Source organism: Simochromis diagramma, unplaced genomic scaffold (genome assembly GCF_900408965.1).
Source record: "Simochromis diagramma unplaced genomic scaffold, fSimDia1.1 OVJJ01000352.1, whole genome shotgun sequence".
NCBI lineage: Eukaryota > Metazoa > Chordata > Actinopteri > Cichliformes > Cichlidae > Simochromis > Simochromis diagramma.
Genome location: NW_024386759.1, coordinates 1,252,297 through 1,267,733, shown reverse-complemented (window position 1 = coordinate 1,267,733; position 15,437 = coordinate 1,252,297). Strand labels below are relative to the sequence as shown.

The following is a 15,437-nucleotide window of genomic DNA, read 5'->3' as shown; positions in this document are numbered from 1 at the left end:
CGTTCTAGACCAGGAGAGTGATGTAATCTCTTCATTTTTACATTCAGCTCGCTCTTTACTTTGATAGACTGGATGTGGCCCCATTTTGTCTGTGAATCTCTTGCTCCTTTCTCCCCTCACTCATGAGTAAGACCCCAACATATCTAAACTCCTCCATTTGGAGCGACTCAACTCATCTCTGGAGTTGAGTGGGCATTCCACCCTTTTCCAGCTGATGACCATGGCCTGGACACTCAAGTGCGAACAACTCAAGAGTGAACTGGAGGCCACCAACTGATGAAGCCAAGAGAACCACATTTTCTGTAAAAAGCAGAAATGAAATAGGTAGGCTGACGACTGTGTAGAGCAGGGGTGCTCACACTTTTTCCGCATGTGAGCTACTTATAAAATGACCAAGTCAAAATGATCTACCCACTACAAAAATCCAAAACATATACTTATTTATAAATATATTGAGGATTCTTTATATCTACAATGTATATACATGCATAACCGCAATATCCAATATTTCACAACACAATTAACAATGTAAATTTTTTGTCATTACCTGAGTTTACTCTGATGACTTGCACTGAATTGAATCAGCCAGGGATGCATAGTCCGGACAGTAGCTGCTGACGGCCAGCCTCAAACACACTTCCAAATGTTCATCAGTCATGGTGGAACGGTACTTGGACTTAATGATCTTCATGTGGGAAAATGATGACTCACATAAATAAGTGGAGCCGAATAATGCAGTCAAAGAGGCAGCACATTTCCTCATGTTGGGGTACTTTACTTCTGTGAGTAAGTTCCAGAACTGTCCATGATCTCTGGACTTCAGCTCAATGTCGGCTTGTAGTGTCAAAATCTCATCTTCCACTCCAGAAGAGTTCAGGTGAAATAGTTTTGCAATTTTTGATGCGAGTGAATCGACCTCAGCATCTTCCCGAAAAGGATAGCACATGAAGGTAGCGACTGGCTCGAGCAAAGAAAAGTCTTGAAAGCGTTTGTCAAACTCTGACAGACAATTGTCAATCTGCTCTGTGTAGCGTGCACTGTCAAGTTGCAAACAGGCCATCCCTTGCATCTCCAGCTCTGACGCCAGGTTTTGAAAGTTTATCAAATCATGGCGCTGCAGCTTTAAAGAGAGATGTTGCATCTTTCGTTTGAAAGCATTAACTGAGCTGATCATGTTGATCACTGTTTTGTCTTTTCCTTGCAGCTGTAGATTAAGGTCATTCAACATGTTTGTCAGATCGGTTAAAAATGCCAAGTCTAACAGCCACTGACCGTCATTAAGTTGCATGTATTCTGCTTGTCCAGCTACACGGAAAAACTCCTTAATCTCCGGACAGAGCTCTCGAAATCTTTGCAGGAATTTCCCTCGACTAAGCCACCTCACGTCAGTGTGTAGCAACAACTCAGAGTGGTCGCAGTCAGCCTTCTCCAGATGTGCACGAAATAACCGTCTTTGAAGAGATCTGACGCGAATAGAACAGGCGATCTTCATTGCAACATTCATGATCTCCTTCATGTTGAGCATTTTAGCGCATAACGCTTGTTGGTGGATTATGCAATGGTAATTTAGGAAGTCCGGGAAAGCATCGTCCTGCCTGCACTTGGCAATAAATCCATTCAAGCGGCCAACCATTGCGGGTGCTCCATCTGTGGTAATAGACACCAATTTGTACACTGGGAGCTGGGTTTTCTCGATAAAGTTTTTGAACGACTGAAATATGTCCTCTCCTCGCGTCTGTTCTTTCATGGGCAGGACTGTTAATAGCTCTTCTTTTGCAGTGATATCAGTAAACACCATACGAATGAAAATGCACACCTGGGCTGTGTCACTCACGTCCGTAGATTCGTCCAACTGCAGTGAGAAACACTGGCAATCTCCGATGTCCTTCCAAAGTTGCTGGGTTAAATCCTCCGCCATGGCTTCACAGCGCCGTGTAACTGTACTTCTTGACAGCTGGAGAGCTTTGATCGAAGATGTTATTTCTGCCTTATTTTTAAAGTCTCGGAACAATGAGTCAGCTGCTACAACGAATGCCTCTTTTACCATCTCTCCATCTTGAAAAGACTTCTTGTTTTTAACGATGATGTGACTCACCCGGAACGATGCTTCGGTGGCGGCTTTCGCTTTTGAAGTTTGTTGTGTGAAAAATGACTGCTGTCCGGACAACTGGGATTTTAGTTTATTCACCTTTTTCTTTCTTAGCTCGCTTTTCGGCGGGAATGTAGTGTCGTATTTTCCGTGAACAGTTCGAAAATGCCGCTCCACATTTCCCTTCTTTGGCATTGCGATGGTAGCCTGGCAGATGAGGCAAACGCACTTCGAAAATGACATCGTGAAAAAAAAGTCCTCCTCCCATTCCGTATGAAAGTGATACGTTTTTGTCTTCTTACTTGGTCCAGCTCCCTCACTCATTTTTAACCCTTTCTTAGGTTTAAGAGAAAAAACAGAGAGCTAAAAATTGGAGTTAACTCGCTGACTAGCTTGTCAGTTTTACTACACTTCGCGCCGCTGTTTGCGCATGCGCAGCGACCTAAGCGTCAGAAAAAATCTGATGTCATCTGACTGGCTTCCCTGTATCAATCAAGTGATGGGATGGATGATAGGCTGGCATCTATTTTTTTAATGCCATGCGATCTACCAATACTACCTTTGCGATCGACTGGTCGATCGCGATCGACGTATTGAGCACCCCTGGTGTAGAGTGTGTAGTCACCCTGTAGTTGGAGCACACCCTCTAGTTCCCCTTCTTACTGATGGGAACAACCATCCCAGTCTGCCAATACAAAGGCACCAGAGGTCCATGCAATGTTGTAGAGATATGTCATCCAAGCATACAACATCCAGAGGCAAACCTCGTCCACCACAGACCATGTCATCAAGCAGTTGCTTAACTACCTCAGTGACCTCACACCTAGTAAGTTGTCCCCCTTGTCCCCAAACTCTTCCTCTACAGAAGGCATGTCATTGGGATTAAGGAGCACCTGAAAATATTCTTTCCACCACTCAACTATATCCTCAGCTGAGGTCACCAGTACCTCACTCCTACTATCCTACTATACACCTTGTGAGTAGAGCACCACTTTCCGCTACAGAGTTGCCCGATTGGTTTGACAGATTCACTTTAAGGCAAACCAAAAGTATTGTTCCAAAAGTCATGTCTTCTATGATGTGTTTCTTATGGTGGTTATCAATAACTGCTGTAATACTATTGTCACAGCGAGTGGGATGAGCCGTTTGGGGGAAAAATAAAGGAGGATCCAAATGCAGACACCCACTGATATGTGAAGGTGGTTTATTGAAAATATAAAGCATGGGGTGAACAATGACAGAACGGAACAAAAGCTAAACTATACTGGGGAAAAAACTAAACTACAAAACTGCAAACCTAAACATGAAGGAAAGTAGATGAGGGTAGATGATGGTTGATAGCAGGGAAAACACACAGTAGATTCACAGACGGACCAGCGACTACAACATAAGAAGACACGACTTAAATACACACAGAAGAACACGGGGAGATTACACACAGGTGGGGAACACAGCTGGAAGAGATTGACAAGACGAGACAAGGGAGGCAAAACTGAATACACTCACATAAGACACGGACTTTCACAATAAAACAGGAAACAAGAAACCATTACACAAAGACGCAGACTAGACACAGAACTAAACCTACACTAAACATGAGACACAACCTAAGAACTAATCTCTTAACAAGCATAACTGAACATAGATTAATAATAATAACAAAAACCAACAAAGCTCCACAGGAGAATGACAAAAGAATCCATAATGCAAAAATCACACCAAAACCTGAGAACTTAAACTACTGGGTCAAAAATGACCCAGAACTGTGACAACTATTCAGTGAAAAACAAATGCTTTCTGTAACAATATCGCTTTTGCGATAGTGGGATGGAAAAACATCCTTTTAACAGGAAGGAACCTCTGGCAGAACCAGGTTCTGGTGCGGCAGTTATCTGCCGCAACCAGCTGGGGGGGAGGGAAATGAAGCAATGAAGCAAAGACATATATTTAAACTTGGTCTTTGTATATGAATGAAAGGCAGCAGGTAAAATGAGGAGCAGCTCTATGCAAACTGAACAGGGATAGCATATGAAGGTAACACATGAACAAGAGAGAAGGCATTTATAGAGCTCATTTTGGAAAAGCAAATGTGGTTTGGTACAACACCGTGTTCAGATCACAATTCTGAGCTGCTAGACGGGACAGGCTTTAAGAAAGGAAAAACTGAACAGGGAGTAGGTGAGCACAGGGAATGGAGCTTGGATGGTGGTTGTTGAGGAATATATATATATAATCCCTAACCCTAGGACATGCAAACGTTACCGCTGCTACTCGGTTGAGATTCACGAGTCCGGAGCGGAATTAAAAACACGACATCCATTTAAGGTAATCGCGTGTTTTGTGAGCAAATGCTTTTGCATATTCGTAGTGTTTCCTCCCTTAAATGAAATATCTACTTTGCAAGTATTGCAAGTTGCCCTGTGTTCATCCGTTCTCATAAAGTATAACCAAACTTTTGAGCGTTTAAGTCGCTTAGGCGTGTTTCCTGCCAGGTAAATGACGCTCCGCAACGTGGTGACGTCATTTGGGGTGACTGGAATCGATAAGGGAATCGTTTGCAAAAATGGCAAACAATTCCAAGAACCAGTTTTCGATACCCATCCCTAGGCAGAAGTAAAGAAGTTGTTTTGATTGAAACTGTGTGACGCGGACGTACTAAAATAACATGAGGAGCTAGGGTGCAGACGGTTTTGCAGTTATAGGGCAGACATGTAGTATTGAAATAGATCAAGGGACGGTTTAGTAGGGGAGGAGTGAGCGGATTATAACATAGGTGATATGCTTGTAATGCTTTAGATCTGCAGGGGGCTTAGCACTGTGCGTATCTCCTTTTCCGGAAATGAATAAATAAAATGATTGAAAAGTTTTGACCACACTGAGTCGTGTTTTCTCTGTCCAGTAAAAGAATAAAAAGAACAGGATTCAATACTTGGTGCCGAAAACGCGGGATTCTTTTACAGCTGAGAGGACAAACTCGGCCCAAGGTGGGATCGTGAAATGAGGCGAACAGAGGACCAGTCCCATAGAATTTACAGGTAAGCACCACCTGTTAAATCAAAGTGTGCATATTGGATGAATTCTAAATTATCTGTTCGCTGAGTTAACGATCTTCACTGTTAAATTGGCTCAGTAGTGTTGAAACATTAGAACAAGAGATTTTTGCTAAGAACTGCAGGTTGATGTTTAAGTCTGCTGCAAAGTTGTCTTCACGTGTTGCCGTGGAAGTATAATAAATTTTACAATAGGCCAGCAGGCGTTGGACGTCGGCCGCAGGTACGGTGTTAAAGTTACCAATTTGATTCTAGTACGAGAGTTGGACTCTTAAGAGCGCGAAGTGCAGCTTTGGCAAACCACCTCTCTTGGACGCAAGAGTGGACCCGATGGAACTGGGTGCCAGGTCGGTAATTCCTCGGGATTTGCACCCTGTTAGTTTCGCGCTGATTGGAAAGCAGAAGTTGGACTTCAGGGGGAGAGTTTGGACGACAGGGTTGGACCCGGGCATTGATTAGAGCTGGTTGTTTCAGTCCCCAGTGATGCTTTTAAATTTATCTGTGGTTAAAAGTTGTGAACCCCTCTTAAATTAATGACGTGGGCATAGGAGGTTGGACCCGGGCGTAGGACGCCAAGAAACCCACGAGGGACCCACGGTGCTTCTGCTTGAGTGCAATTGTGTTGATTGTGTTTGTGTAATTGGCTGTTTGTTTATTGTGCATGGTTGCAAGTCTAAAGCGGTTAGTATATACTTGTGTGAAGCTGTTCAGTTTGTGTGTGTGGCTAAGGGTGCATTCGTTTTATATTAAAAGTGAGTAGAATTACAGAGGGCACAGTATATAGTGTGTGAACATTGTAACAAGAGTTTGATTAGGGTGAAGAAACTCAGGAAATGCAGTGATGTGAAGAGTGTGTGTGTATGAAAAACGCTGTGTGTGTGTGTCTGTGACAGGAAGTGAAAATGTCTGCATGCAGTCTGAAAGGAAATTGCCTGATGTGTGTGTAACGAGTGAGAGAGAGACGTTTTAAAATGTAGATAGAAGAATTAGAGAATGAAAGTGTTAATAAGTAGTGATGAAAATGATATTAAACAAATGTCTTAGTGTGTTAATACTAATGGACTTGGCTCAACCTCCTCCATGAGTACAGCGGCAGAATGATAGATTAACATAACTGGAACGACAAACAGGCTGAAAATTTCACAGCTTCACCTCTCATCCTGTGCTTATCTTGAGAAGAAGCTTCAAGGATGGTCAAACTCTCACTGAAGACTAAAGGCAGCTCCAGAGCAACCGAGTCGACTTCAAGAATCAACAACAGAGAACAGACAGCAACAATGACCTAAAACTCTGAAGGGTCCAGAAGCATGTACAAATACCATGGTGAAGGGAGGCATGCGTTCTTAATCCCAAGCTGGGAGTTTACAGGTGACATCATTGTGTGGATGGACTTGATGGGACTGTCTTGAGTTTCACATTTGCCATGCTGGGAGTTAACCGGCAAAATAAGAGACTGAAAAAAGAAGAGAGAACGAACAGAGAAGAAGAAACAGCTCATTGGGCGTATCATTGCTGCAGATCTCAGGGAGCAGGAAGCAACTGTGAGAAGAGAAGACGAGGGCTTGGATGAGAGATGAAGGCTGGTGTTGTTAAAGTGAGAGCATATGAAAATTGGGTTGAAAATTGAGGCTGACTGGTTGAGAAAGTGTCCAGACCCTTGTAACAGAAAGGTAAATAAAATAAAGATATAAAGAAATAAACTAATAATTACATAAATGAATAGAAAACATACATACACAAATAGAAACATATGAAATTATTTTTGGAGAGAATCAGGAGCTGGGGGAGACAGTTTGCATCCACAGCTCAATGCCAATATGCATGCATTAATCTGAATACAAATCCATACATGCAATGAAGATCAGCTTACACTCATGAATGCTAATATATCACATAAATGCTAAATAGTGTAGATTTAACAGACACTTGCTATCAGATGCTGAGGTTATCCATCGCTGAGAAATAGCTCTGCAAGTTGGACGACAACAGGTTGACTTTTGTGAAAAGGAAAACAGACTGTTATGACCAACCAGTGATCAAACAATAAATTTAGTTTTAAAATAGTAAATTGTGAGAGGTCTTTTGCTGATTGAGCAACACCAGTGACTACTGTATGAAGAAATTTTAATTTTGCGGTAATATTTTTAATATGCATTTCTGTTGTTTGGCCAAGTGGGAGAGTTATGAGTGAATATGCAAATTAGTTGAGTGTTCTTAGATTAGGGAAAGATGATTTGGTTTCACATGTGAATAGAGTACAAGAGAGGGTTGAATGAGTGGAGACATAGAAAATAGTTCCTGTTTTGGGTGTATGAGTGAAGCTTGTACTGAGAGAAATATATATCTGACTGTGTGAGAAGAATTGCTTGGTAAAATACATGATAGCATGGTACAGGAAAATTAAATAAAGTTGTTCGGTCTGTGACTAAAAGGATAGTAGGCAAGTGGTAGGTGAGGGAATGACAGTTGATAGCTGGCTGATGAGCAAGCTGGTTGATAAGTATAGTGAAGAACAAATCAGGCTAGAAAGTTTGAAAGTTTGAAATCCATCCACAATTACCAACTGTAGTCATTGTGAAGCAACAACTGGGTTGTAGTCAAAAAGCCACCACATAGATGTGAGCTAATCAATGTCTAAAATGATTATATAAAGTAATACCTGTTTTTCTTGTGCTTTAGCAAGTTCAGTGAGGGTGGAAGATGAAATTTCTTGAAAGCCCCAAAAATTACTGAAATAAAGACATAAAAGACCGAGACAGGTCCTGGAAATGTGCAAATAAAGTGTGTCTGTGAAATCTGGTGTGGAAATTCTTCCTTTTAAATGCACCTGGGAAACAGAGATGCACACATAATCAACGTAGTGTTTTTTTGTTATAAAAATGGGCAAGTCAGCATGCAGGTAAACAACATTTGTCAGAGTTAAAGGTTATTACAATCCCTAAGTAAGTAGGGAAGGGTTCAGTGTCCTCCTTTACTGCCAGCACTGGGGAAAACTGAATAAGCGCTGCTTCCATGTACAGTGGGGCAAAAAAGTATTTAGTCAGCCACCGATTGTGCAAGTTCCCCCACCTAAAATGATGACAGAGGTCAGTAATTTGCACCAGAGGTACACTTCAACTGTGAGAGACAGAATGTGGAAAAAAAATCCATGAATCCACATGGTAGGATTTGTAAAGAATTTATTGGTAAATCAGGGTGGAAAATAAGTATTTGGTCAATAACAAAAATACAACTCAATACTTTGTAACATAACCTTTGTTGGCAATAACAGAGGTCAAACGTTTACTATAGGTCTTTACCAGGTTTGCACACACAGTAGCTGGTATTTTGGCCCATTCCTCCATGCAGATCTTCTCGAGAGCAGTGATGTTTTGGGGCTGTCGCCGAGCAACACGGACTTTCAACTCCCGCCACTGATTTTCTATGGGGTTGAGGTCTGGAGACTGGCTAGGCCACTCCAGGACTTTCAAATGCTTCTTACGGAGCCACTCCTTTGTTGCCCGGGTGGTGTGTTTTGGATCATTGTCATGTTGGAAGACCCAGCCTCGTTTCATCTTCAAAGTTCTCACTGATGGAAGGAGGTTTTGGCTCAAAATCTCATGATACATGGCCCCATTCATTCTGTCCTTAACACGGATCAGTCGTCCTGCCCCCTTGGCAGAAAAACAGCCCCATAGCATGATGTTTCCACCCCCATGCTTCACAGTAGGTATGGTGTTCTTGGGATGGAACTCAGTATTCTTCTTCCTCCAAACACGACGAGTTGAGTTTATACCAAAAAGTTCTACTTTGGTTTCATCTGACCACATAACATTCTCCCAATCCTCTGCTGTATCATCCATGTGCTCTCTGGCAAACTTCAGACGGGCCTGGACATGCACTGGCTTCAGCAGCGGAACACGTCTGGCACTGCGGGATTTGATTCCCTGCCGTTGTAGTGTGTTACTGATGGTGACCTTTGTTACTTTGGTCCCAGCTCTCTGCAGGTCATTCACCAGGTCCCCCCGTGTGGTTCTGGGATCTTTGCTCACCGTTCTCATGATCATTTTGACCCCACGGGATGAGATCTTGCGTGGAGCCCCAGATCGTGGGAGATTATCAGTGGTCTTGTATGTCTTCCATTTTCTGATGATTGCTCCCACAGTTGATTTTTTCACACCAAGCTGCTTGCCTATTGTAGATTCACTCTTCCCAGTCTGGTGCAGGTCTACAATACTTTTCCTGGTGTCCTTCGAAAGCTCTTTGGTCTTGGCCATGGCGGAGTTTGGAGTCTGACTGTTTGAGGCTGTGGACAGGTGTCTTTTATACAGATGATGGGTTCAAACAGGTGCCATTCATACAGGTAACGAGTGGGGGACAGAAAAGCGTCTTACAGAAGACGTTACAGGTCTGTGAGAGCCAGAGATTTTCCATGTTTGAGGTGACCAAATACTTATTTTCCACCCTAATTTACGAATAAATTCGTTACAAATCCTACCATGTGAATTCATGGATTTTTTTTTCCACATTCTGTCTCTCACAGTTGAAGTGTACCTCTGGTGCAAATTACTGACCTCTGTCATCATTTTAAGTGGGGGAACTTGCACAATCGGTGGCTGACTAAATACTTTTTTGCCCCACTGTAGATTGAATGTCTGTCAAATATCCAAGCCAAAACTACGGACACAGCAGCATGTGGAATGCTAGATATCTAGTTAGCCGAACATATGTATAGTTGGCTAATCTCATCTAATGGACCAAAATAAAGCTTTGACACAAACACATTGTGGTTTATGTGCAAGGTGGTGAGAGAGAGAAAGAGTCTGCCTCATGTTCTAATTGGTTTACTTTTTTTTTTTTTTTACATATTGTCATATTTTATTCTACAAATTTTCTCACCAAGTTCTTGCAAGCTCTTTTGTAACATATTTGTTTTCATGCAGACCTGCAAACTCTTGACTCTTGTCATGTAATTAATATATTCTTAGTGCTTATTTTCTGATTATATATTTTTATGTACTTTAGTAATGAAGGTTTGTAAAGCAAGGCCACTTTTGACTCACAAACTAAGTGCTCAGCCAGACTGAAAAACAGGAAGTTAGTGTAGAGCTATACAAGCATATTAATAAATACGGGAAGCCAGACAGAAAAGAGGAACTTGTACCATATATAAGGAGTTGTTGAAACTATGTGTGCTGTGTAAAGTACCAAAATAACACCTATATGAGACACATTTTATGATTCTAATGTTAGAGATCCTGCAACTGGTGTTGGGCTGTGCAGGGCTCTGTCTTCCGGAAGATGACTGAATAAAGAATTAAATATAAAATGTTTTGACCACTCTGAGTCGGGTTTTCTCTGTTCTATTATGGGGATCAAAGAATCAGGTTTTAATAGAGTCTTCCTCATGTTCTAATTGGTTTACTTTTTTCTTACATATTGTCATATTTTATTCTACAAATTTTCTCACCAAGTTCTTGCAAGCTCTTTTGTAACATATTTGTTTTTATACAGACCTGCAAGCTCTTGACTCTATAAGACCTTTGAAGGTCTAGAATTAAGTCAAAACTCAGTTCTTTATAGATAAATAACCTAATTCTAAAATGACATATTAAAGAGTCCACATGTTGTGCAGATTTGTACTTAAGTCACTGTTTTGTTAGGTTTAGGCAAAAAATGTCATCCTTTGCAATAAAAAAAGAAAAAAATCCTATCATATAATAATAATAATGGATTGCATTTATATAGCACTTTTCAGGGCTCTCAAAGCGCTGTACAATTCCACTATTCATTCACTCTCACATTCACACACTGGTGGAGGCAGCTACAGTTGTAGCCACAGCTGCCCTGGAGCAGACTCACAGAGGCGAGGCTGCCATATCGCGCCATCAGCCCCTCTGGCCAACACCAGTAGGCGGTAGGTGAAGTGTCTCGCCCAAGGACACAACGACCAAGACTGTCCAAGCCGGGGCTCGAAACGGCAACCTTCCGATTACAAGACAAACTGCCAACTCTTTGAGCCACGATCGCCCCCGTTCTATTATGTTAATTATTATTTAATTAACATAGAAGTCCCTGTGTTTATCAAGAGTTGATGTTAAAGTTGTGCTCTTGTAAAACCTACTTTAAAACAAACTGATCTAATGGTTTGCAAATTCATTGCAGGTGTTCCTGAAAAGTGACCGTGTGTCCCGGATGGTGCAGAGTGGCGGCTGCTCAGCTAGTGACTCTCGGGAGGTTTTTAAGAAGCACATAGAGAAACGTGTGCGCAGCTTACCTGAAATTGATGGGCTAAGCAAAGAAACAGTGCTGAGCTCCTGGATTGCTAAATTTGACACCATCTACCGAGGTGAAGAGGACCCCAGGAAACACCAGCAGCGTGTAACAACCAGTGCTGCCTCTGAACTCATCCTTAGCAAAGACCAACTATATGAGATGTTCCAGCAGATCCTGGGTATCAAGAAGTTTGAGCACCAGCTCCTTTATAATGCCTGTCAGGTCAGTAAATTAACAGATTTTGGGAGAATATAAGTTTGCTGTTGTCTATAATTTAACTTCCACCTTTTTAGACCTTACTGTTGAATGTGGAACGTTAGTTGGTGAGGGTGGCCATGCCAGAAAAAGAATTGAAAACCTTTGTTCTTGAGATTTGGAAACAGAAGTACTGATTTTGAAACAATTAGATCATATAAGGTCACGAGAACTAAGGTTGTTGAGTAGTTCAGTCAAAAGATACTTGCCTAAACAGTGCCTTGGAACTTCTGGTAACTTGTAACTTAATGCAAATAACTCCACAAAAAAGTAAGCCAGAAGAAGCTGTCTTTCTTTCTCTGTGAATTTAATATTGGCAGCTGTAATTCAATTCAATTCAATTCAATTCAATTTTATTTATATAGCGCCAAATCACAACAAAAGTCGCCTCAGGGCGCTTCATAGTAATGACAAGACAAAAGCAAGACATGATCAGTGAAGGCAGACAGGCATCATCACAGTCATCAGTTTTTTTAAGAAACATATTTTTTTCACGTTTCCTATAGCTTTAGTTTAGACAACCAAGAGAGCATGTACTAAAGTCCTGTTTCCATTAGTAGATACTCAGATCGACTAACCACAGATTGCCACAACTTGATTCGGATCAACTGGTTTTCCATTACAAAAAAGTAACAGTCATAGCATCATTGTCACTGTCATTGCTTCCATACAGAGATGATCCAATATTAAAATGATAGTTATTGCATCCCTGCCGTCACATGCATGTGAACTTGAGTGACATCTCATTCTTAATCTATAGGGTGTAATATGCCCCCTCTCTGGGGCTGGGGTTGGCTGATGATCTGGTTATAGAGTCGCTGCTGGCTGCCCCAGAGAGTGGAAGGATATGTGTCTCTTTGTGCAGTTGTGTGTGTGTGTGTGTGTGTGTGTTGTCTGCGTGGGACTAGGCCTGGGTGTGGGTCTTCCTGAGCCTTAGTCCCTCTTTGACATTGTTATTGAGGGTGAAATAATTCCCCTCCCCACTGCTCCACACTGGTTGTTGCTCCCCCTGGGACTTGGGCACTTGAGCCCCTTTATCCATTAGTACCTACTCGGATCGACTCACCGTGGATCGCCACAACTCAACTTGGATCGCCTGGTTCTCCATTACAATCCAGTACTATCTTATGTGCATGGTTGTCCTCAAAGCAACGCTGATGAGCGTCCCATGACATAATTAGTACAGTAGCTTGCAAAAGTATTCGGCCCCCTTGAACTTTCCCACATTTTGTCACATTACAGCCACAAACATGAATCAACTTGATTGGAATTCCACGTGAAAGACCAACACAAAGTGGTGCACACGTGAGAAGTGGAACAAAAATCAGACATGATTCCAAACATTTTTTACAAATAAATAACTGAAAAGTGGGGTGTGCGTAATTATTCAGCCCCCTTTGGTCTGAGTGCAGTCAGTTGCCCATAGACATTGCCTGATGAGTGCTAATGACTAAATAGTGTGCAGCTGTGTGTAATCTAATGTCAGTACAAATACAGCTGCTCTGTGACGGCCTCAGAGGTTGTCTAAGAGAATATTGGGAGCAACAACAAAATTATTGAAAAATTTAAAGCGGGCTTAGGCTACAAAAAGATTTCCCAAGCCTTGAACATCCCACGGAGCACTGCTCAAGCCATCATTCAGAAATGGAAGGAGTATGGCACAACTGTAAACCTACCAAGACAAGGCCGTCCACCTAAAGTCACAGGCCGAACAAGGAGAGCGCTGATCAGAAATGCAGCCAAGAGGCCCATGGTGACTCTGGACGAGCTGCAGAGATCTACAGCTCAGGTGGGGGAATCTGTCCATAGGACGACTATTAGTCGTGCACTGCACAAAGTTGGCCTTTATGGAAGAGTGGCAAGAAGAAAGCCATTGTTAACAGAAAACCATAAGAAGTCCCGTTTGCAGTTTGCCACAAGCCATGTGGGGGACACAGCAAACATGTGGAAGAAGCTGCTCTGGTCAGATGAGACCAAAATGCAAAACGCTATGTGTGGCGGAAAACTAACACTGCACATCACTCTGAACACACCATCCCCACTGTCAAATATGGTGGTGGCAGCATCATGCTCTGGGGGTGCTTCTCTTCAGCAGGGACAGGGAAGCTGGTCAGAGTTGATGGGAAGATGGATGGAGCCAAATACAGGGCAACCTTGGAAGAAAACCTCTTGGAGTCTGCAAAAGACTTGAGACTGGGGCGGAGGTTCACCTTCCAGCAGGACAACGACCCTAAACATAAAGCCAGGGCAACAATGGGATGGTTTAAAACAAAACATATCCATGTGTTAGAATGGCCCAGTCAAAGTCCAGATCTAAATCCAATCGAGAATCTGTGGCAAGATCTGAAAACTGCTGTTCACAAACGCTGCCCATCTAATCTGACTGAGCTGGAGCTGTTTTGCAAAGAAGAATGGGCAAAGATTTCAGTCTGTAGATGTGCAAAGCTGGTAGAGACAGACACTAAAAGACTGGCAGCTGGAACTGCAGCAAAAGGTGGTTCTGCAAAGTATTGACTCAGGGGGCTGAATAATTATGCACACCCCACTTTTCAGTTATTTACTTGTAAAAAATGTTTGGAATCATGTATGATTTTCCTTCCACTTGTCACGTGTACACCACTTTTGTATTGGTCTTTCACGTGGAATTCCTTTTGTTTTTTGGTTTTTTTTGGTTTTTTTTGTGTCCTGTCTGGCACTGTAGCAATCAGAATTATTGTCTGAAGGCCAAGAAAAATGCCCAACAGATTTACTTTCCCAAGTGGGCCTTTTGCTATACTGGTCCACTTGATTGTCATAGTTTATTTGATCTTTATTAGTTATTTTTATTCTAAGTTATTGTAATCAGGCCAGACTGGACTCGGGGACGGGAAAGAAAAACAAGAAGAAAAGTTCAGAAGAAAGTTAACAGAAGGAGAGGGAAAGAAAAAGGAGAAAAGAGATAGAGAGAAAAGACAATGAAAATCTGCTTTATTGCTTTTTTTTTTTCTTTTTTCCCCCTCTTTTCCTGGATCATCTGTTGAGAAAAAAGAAAACAAGCAGAAGAAGACTAGAGCAATAGAATAAACAACATCATGATGATCTATGGGAATATAACAGTAAATACTAAATGTTAAACATTATTGTGCAGCACGTAAGATCGACAGCGCACAGTGTGCTTTAAGGTAGGAGCCAAAAAGGGTGTAGTTTGTGTGTGTGAACACCCGTGTGTACATGGGGCGATTGTGGCTCAAGAGTTGGGAGTTCGTCCTGTAATCGGAAGGTTGCCGGTTCGAGCCCCGGCTTGGACAGTCTCGGTCGTTGTGTCCTTGGGCAAGACACTTCACCCATTGCCTACTGGTGGTGGTCAGAGGGGCCGGTGGCGCCAGTGTCCGGCAGCCTCGCCTCTGTCAGTGCGCCCCAGGGTGGCTGTGGCTACAATGTAGCTGCCGTCACCAGTGTGTGAATGGGTGGATGACTGGATATGTAAAGCGCTTTGGCGTCCTTAGGGACTAGTAAAGCACTATACAAATACCATTTACCTGTGAGCATGAACGCACTTGTTTTTAAAAGGTTCCTACATGTAATGATCTGCTAGAGGGTGTGGGGAGCCACAGCCCTGTCCATTCAAATAAAAGTTATTCATGTTTGTGGCTGTAATGTGACAAAATGTGGAAAAGTTCAAGGGGGCCGAATACTTTTGCAAGCCACTATATGTGACATGAAGGCTACAAGAAAGGTTGATGTCAAAGTGACGATATATCTGGTGCTCGATCTGTGGCTTTTCATCAGACTTGGAGACCACGGTGTTG

At 42.4% G+C, this 15,437-nt stretch overlaps 1 protein-coding gene across 14 annotated transcripts in view; it reads left to right on the top strand.

The window, feature by feature from the left end:
- LOC120731893 (calcium-dependent secretion activator 1) overlaps positions 1–15,437 on the top strand; it is a 324,336-nt gene that overhangs the window by 48,983 nt on the left and 259,916 nt on the right. For 13 of the 14 annotated variants that reach the window (XM_040029310.1, XM_040029241.1, XM_040029232.1 and 10 more), the window contains exon 3: positions 11,284–11,616. The exons of the other annotated variant lie outside the window; for it this stretch is intronic. In XM_040029310.1, coding sequence (XP_039885244.1) covers positions 11,284–11,616 — 333 coding nt within the window. The remainder of the gene's footprint in view (positions 1–11,283; positions 11,617–15,437) is intronic. 14 annotated transcript variants of the gene reach the window in all.